Source organism: Trichomycterus rosablanca, chromosome 10 (genome assembly GCF_030014385.1).
Source record: "Trichomycterus rosablanca isolate fTriRos1 chromosome 10, fTriRos1.hap1, whole genome shotgun sequence".
NCBI classification, from domain to species: Eukaryota; Metazoa; Chordata; class Actinopteri; order Siluriformes; family Trichomycteridae; genus Trichomycterus; species Trichomycterus rosablanca.
Window position 1 is genome coordinate 39,165,056 of NC_085997.1, and position 6,325 is coordinate 39,171,380.

At 47.2% G+C, this 6,325-nt stretch overlaps 1 protein-coding gene across 1 annotated transcript; it reads left to right on the plus strand.

The window, feature by feature from the left end:
* The first annotated feature begins 2,359 nt into the window (after window positions 1–2,359).
* Window positions 2,360–6,034, plus strand: sox9a (SRY-box transcription factor 9a). The gene is made up of 3 exons (XM_063003316.1): window positions 2,360–3,033; window positions 3,963–4,213; window positions 4,417–6,034. The coding sequence occupies exons 1-3, from the start codon at window positions 2,558–2,560 to the stop codon at window positions 5,079–5,081; spliced, it is 1,392 nt and encodes a 463-aa protein (XP_062859386.1). The 5' UTR covers window positions 2,360–2,557; the 3' UTR covers window positions 5,082–6,034.
* Window positions 6,035–6,325: the final 291 nt, after the last annotated feature.

Sequence of the window (6,325 nt, forward strand, 5' to 3'; positions counted from 1 at the left end):
CACACAGGCGTCCAAATACTTTCAGCCTTATAACGTGCGTATGGTATATTAATATAGACTCTATGTGTAACGCTATACGGTCAAAAGTAAGCGGACAACTCCTGTAATTATTGGGTTTCCGTAATGGTATACAATTACTGACTGTAGTTCTGTTGCTTTGTGCATTTTGTCACCCCATCCTCCCAAACACAAACCAACTTACAGTACAGTAACAGTATACTGTCTAAGCAATTGAGGGTTAAGGGTCTTGCTTAAGGGCCCAACAGTGGCAATCTGGCGGTGGTGGGGCTTGAACCAGCGACCTTCTGATTACTAATCTAGTACTTCAACCACTAGGCTACAGCTGCCTTAAAACTGTCTAATGTGCTGCATTTAGTGGACACTCTTATCCAAAGCAACTTGAGGATTCAGGGCCTTGCTCAAGGGCCCAACAATGGCAGCTGGCCGTGGTGGGGCTTGAACCAGCGACCTTTCGATTACTAGTCCAGGATCTTAACCACTAGGCTACAACTGCCTTAAAACTGTCCTATTTGCTGCATTTAGCAGACACTCTTATCCAAAGCAACTTGAGGGTTAAGGGCCTTGCTCAGGGGCCCAACAGTAGCAACCTGGCAGTGGTGGGGCTTGAACCAGCGACCTTTCGATTACTGGTCCAGTATCTTAACCACTAGGCTACAGCTGCCCCATTTGCTGCATTTAGCGGACGCTCTTATCCAAAGCAACTTGAGGGTTAAGAGCTTTTGCTCAGGGGCCCAACAGTGGCAGCTTGCCATGGTGGGGCTTGAACCAGTGACCTTTCGATTACTAGTCCAGTACCTCAAACACTGAGCCACCACTGCACTGATACACCATTCCAGTACAACACAGACTACCGTGTTAGTGTCCGTGCAGTCAGATGACCAACAGTCTATAAGGAGGTGACCAAGTGTGCAGAGCAACAGATGAGCTGTTCTGTACAGTCAGTAATTGTATACCCTCAAGGTCAGTATGTGTAGCTTATAAAATCATCAGTGAATCAGTGTTCCTAATAAAGTGCTCGGTGAGTCTGAAAACATATTGAAGCATGAACTCGATAATTACAAGAGGTGTCCACAAATTTATGGCCGCATGTGATACAGTGAAACATGAAGAGAGTGTGTGTGTGTGTGTGTGTGTGTGTGTGTGTGTGTGTGTGTGTGTGTGTGTTGGTTAAACTCGAAGACCGTTTCTGTGGCTTTTCTCCGGATCACTTGCGCCCCCTGTGGGCGGCGTTCAAAAACGCACCATGGCTCAGAGAGTTTTGAGTTAACAGCTCATGTCCCATCTTTTTTGGAAATGCAGCTTAACTTTAAATACACTTTTTTGGGGTCTTAATGTGCTAAAGTCTTGAACCATACGGGTCATGAATGTGAAAGCGTTAAATAACCGCTTTATTACACCGAAATCAGCTAACGATATCACGGTTATAGATCAATAATCGATCCAGACATTCACTTCTGTTCACCTGCTGTTCCATCCTGGTCATGATCAGACCAGGAACACAGTCTCATAAGGTCGAGAATGAATTAAAAATCGAAACACCTACACCTACAATTAGGAGCTAATTTACTTTCCGCTTGTATTTGGGGAGATTGGAGGAAACCGGAGTGTCCAGAGCAAACCCACAGGAAGAACATGCCAAAGTTTTGGTTTAAAATAGCCATTTGGGGATGTTTAAGGTGTATAAATGATACACAGTGTGGAAATCCTGCTATTTTGTATTTATACCTTATAAAAACTCTATGTAATCGTGTTTAAATCATAATGTGCGCATGTTTATAATAGATAACAGTTCTAAAATAATATAAAATAGTTAAATGTGGACTCAATTTGCGCATAAATGCAGTGCTTTTTATTTATTACTTTATTTATTTTCATTTTTATTGATTGTATGCAGGGGTTTGTGCACATTTTAACGTGGTGAGTTCAAGCTCATGCGTATTTAGTATCCAAATCTGGTGGCGCACAGCTTTAAAATCGCGTAGACCTTGGTTTAGGGAATTTGGCATGTTCATCATGTTGATATGTTTAGCATTATTTGTATTATTTTGTACAGAAATAAGCAGAAGGTGGATTGGTCGCTCTAGATTGGCTTTAGGTGTGAGTGAGTGAGCGAGTACGTGCGCCAACTAAATGAATGAATGATGGTGACCATGACATGGAAACCAGTGTTTCGGACTAAACCCGATGTTCACGTGAAGTGGTGAGTAGTAATTGGTCAGGCAGAGGCGGAGGGGTGAGAGGGATCCGATTCGGAGGCGTTCCAAATCCCTCCCTGCGTTTGCGCTCGTATAAATCGGAGCGCAGACGCACCGAGCGCAAGTTTCCGAGGCTACTGGGAAGTAAGACACACCGACTGGGACACGGCGGAGCGATTTTCGCATCTTCTGAGCTGAGACCTGCGCACTTGTGGATTTTTACGACAAGAAAAAATACCAACAAATCGTTCAGGAATCGAATTATTCTTGGAAACGCGCGAATTAAAGAAGAAGCAGAACTTCTTTCGCACTTGAGCTTTTGTCCAGCAGCGTCTCTCCTCATGAATCTTCTCGACCCCTACCTGAAGATGACGGACGAGCAGGACAAGGGTCTGTCGGACGCGCCGAGCCCGAGCATGTCGGAGGATTCGGCGGGGTCCCCCTGCCCCTCCGCGTCCGGTTCGGGCTCGTGTTCGGAAGCCGAGAGCGGCGGCGGCGGCGTCGGTGTCGGCATCGTGCGCGCTCACGGCGAGCCGACGCTCGGCGCGATTAAGAAGGACGCGGACGACGAGCACGAAGCCAGCGACAAGTTCCCGGCGTGCATCCGCGACGCCGTGTCGCAGGTGCTGAAGGGCTACGACTGGACGCTCGTGCCCGTGCCGGTGCGCGTTCACGGCAGCAGCAAAAACAAGCCGCACGTCAAGAGGCCCATGAACGCGTTCATGGTGTGGGCGCAGGCGGCGCGCCGCAAACTGGCTGACCAGTACCCGCATCTGCACAACGCCGAGCTCAGCAAGACCCTGGGCAAGCTGTGGAGGTGAGGCTGAGGAGATTAATACTTTAAATTAAGAATTGAAGTTTGCATAAATAGTTCGTTAATTTATTTGGAGTAAAAGTACTTATATACAGAGATTATTGCGAGTTGTGACGTAATGAATGTGCCGTAAACGTACAAATATATAAAGATCTTTTATTTATGGATTTATTTATTTGAACCTCCTTATATACAACAATTATCTTACTTATATATGGAGATTAAGTGACGTGATTAGTTTGCAGTAATAATACTTATACAATATATGGAGATTATTGCGAGTTGTGACGTCATTAATGTGCCGTAATCACACAAATTTATGGACATTATTGCGAGACGTCATTAATTTGCCGTGATCGTACTTATATATGGAGATTATGGTGAGTTATGACGTAATTAATTAGCCGCAATCGCACTTATATTTGTGACGTGATTAGTTTGCCGTTATCCTCCTTATATATGGACATTATGGTAAGTTGTGACGTAATTAGTCTGCCGTAAACGTACTTATATATGGAGACTATTTTTTGACATGATTAGTTTGGCGTAATTATACATATATTTGGAGATTATTGCGAGATGTAATGAATTTGCCGTAAACGTACTTATATGTGTACATATATATATATATAAATTTGTGACATCACACTCAAGCAGTATTAACTTATTTAAAACGGTAAACATGTAAGACCTAATAGGGTCAAAATAAGACCTGTTAAATATTTCATAATGTGTTATAACATGGTACATTAAAACATTGGTGGTCAAATTTTGGACTATTTTTTATCCACAGTTGATGTAATAACGCTACATCTTCTTTGCTCTTCTTTAAAAAGTCACATACTGCAGCTTTATGTAATAATTAGACTTCATCCACATCCACTTACTTTAGGACAATCAGGCAGGTCCATAATTCTCCTCCTTCCCAACAGACTGCTGAACGACTCTGAGAAGCGTCCGTTCGTGGAGGAGGCCGAGCGCCTGCGGGTGCAGCACAAGAAGGACCATCCCGACTACAAATACCAGCCGCGGCGCAGAAAGTCCACCAAGAACGGGCAGGGCGAGGCAGAGGAGGGCGTGGAGCACACGCACGTCTCCACCAGCGCCATCTTCAAGGTGCTGCAGCAGGCCGACTCGCCAGCGTCCAGCATGGGAGAGGTGCATTCACCCAGCGAGCAGACAGGTACGGGGACATTCTGTTTTGGAGGGGGCGGGGGCGGTAGCAACTAGCTTTTGAAATGCCACCATCAGGACATGGAATAACATTCATTAGAAAACGACCAAATGATCTCCAGAGGTTACGTAATGACTCCCAGAACTTGTTGCTACTTGACGGTTGCCAGATGTGTTCAGCCGTGCCATAAACTTTCTCCTTCTCCCTCGCAGGCCAGTCCCAGGGTCCCCCGACTCCGCCCACCACCCCCAAAATCGACAGTCAGACAGGCAAGGCCGAGCTGAAGCGCGAGGGCCGTCCGATCCCGGATGGCATGGTCTCAGGCGGGCAGCGACACCTCAACATCGACTTCAGCGACGTGGACCTGGGCGAGCTCAGCAGCGACGTCATTTCCCACATGGAAAGCTTCGACGTGGCCGAGTTCGAGCAGTACCTGCCGCCGAACGGGCACCCCGGGCACGGCTGGATGCCCTCTGCAGGGACCGGCTGGATGTCCAAGAGCCCGGCCGTCAGCCCTCAGGTGGGGGCGTCCAGCCCCGGCGAGGATCAGAGCCCCCAGAGGACGACGCACATCAAGACCGAGCAGCTCAGTCCCAGCCATTACGGCTCCTTCAGCCTGCAGGCGTACACCGCCAACTCGCCCGCGCCGGCCGCCGCCTTCGCGTCCTGCGCCACCCGGCCGCATTACGACTACGCCGAGCAGCAGGGCGGCCCGGCGTCCTACTACGCCACGGCTCAGGGCTCCATTTACTCCTCCTTCAGCTACATGAGCCCCAGCCACAGGCCCATTTACACGCCAATCAGCGAGCCGCAGTCGGGGCACAGCCCCCAGCACTGGGACCAGCAACCCGTCTACACGCAGCTCACCAGGCCGTGAGGACGGGCGCACACCACGCGGCAGATCATTCCGATACGCTCGGTGTAAAGCACACGCTTGAATTCTCAGAGGAAAAGCTGGACTTAATGACTCGGCTCACGACGTGCCTTATTTGTTCTCTTCCGTCGGACGCCGATTAGATTTATAAATAAATATTAATATTTTATTCCACGATCGCGAGAAAAGAACTGTTTTCTGAGACTGAAGATTCCTCTGTGAGGACTTTAATATGTACTGTGTATATTTTCTGATCATAAATTCATCAGTCTAGCAGCGGGAGGATAAAACGGTTTCTTTTATAATGAACCACTCTTCCGCTCGTCTCCGGTTCTTTTTTTATCGTTCGTATTTATGGAAAGCGCGTCTGAAATGTTTTTCTACGGTTATGCCTCGCGCACCGTCAGTGCCTGGTCATGTCGGGTGGTTGGGGGGTTAGTGGGGGGGGGGTTAGAATAAGCAGCTGAGAATTTACTTAGTGCCTGACAGCAACAGGAAGTGACCTTCGACTTCACCTAGTTATTCCCAGTCGACAGTCGTGTCGGTCTCGTCTTTCCACCTCAGCTCCTGTCCGTCCACGTACCGCGTCCCGGACCGCTTTTAATTTATTTATTAGCCTTAATTTTATTTCTGATTATTAATTGCTTTGTATTTGTTTTAGAAACTAATTGTGCCCCCCTCTTTTGCTGTTTCTAACCCAAGTCTGAGACCCAGAGGGGGGGTGGTACTTTATTTCTGTAATATCATGTTTATTTATCGTACGTTGTTCGTTTTAAACGCGTCTCTTTACTTTCGGTGAAGCTCCGTCGAGGCTGAACGAACTGGAACTTTCAGTGGAACCCATCCGGCGTCCGGACGGCTTTCAGCTTTGTTGATCTTCTTTCCGAACGGACTTCATTTTCTTTCTTCTATTTTATTTTTTAATATTTGCAATAAAATGATAAAATGCAAACAAACATGTAATATCTTTTGTGTCATCTTTAGCCAATGCATCCTTGTACAAAAGTATGTGGACGCTCCTTCTGACACCCATCCAAATGATTGAATTCAGGTGTTCCGATCACTTCCATGGCCACAGGTGTATAAAACCGAGCACCTCGGCATGCAGACTGCTTCTACACACATTAGTGAAAGAACGGGTCGCTCTCAGGAGCTCAGTGAATTCCAGCGTGGTACCGTGATGCCACCTGTGCAACAAGTCCAGTGGTGAAATTTCCTCACTACTAAATATTCCACAGTCGACTGTC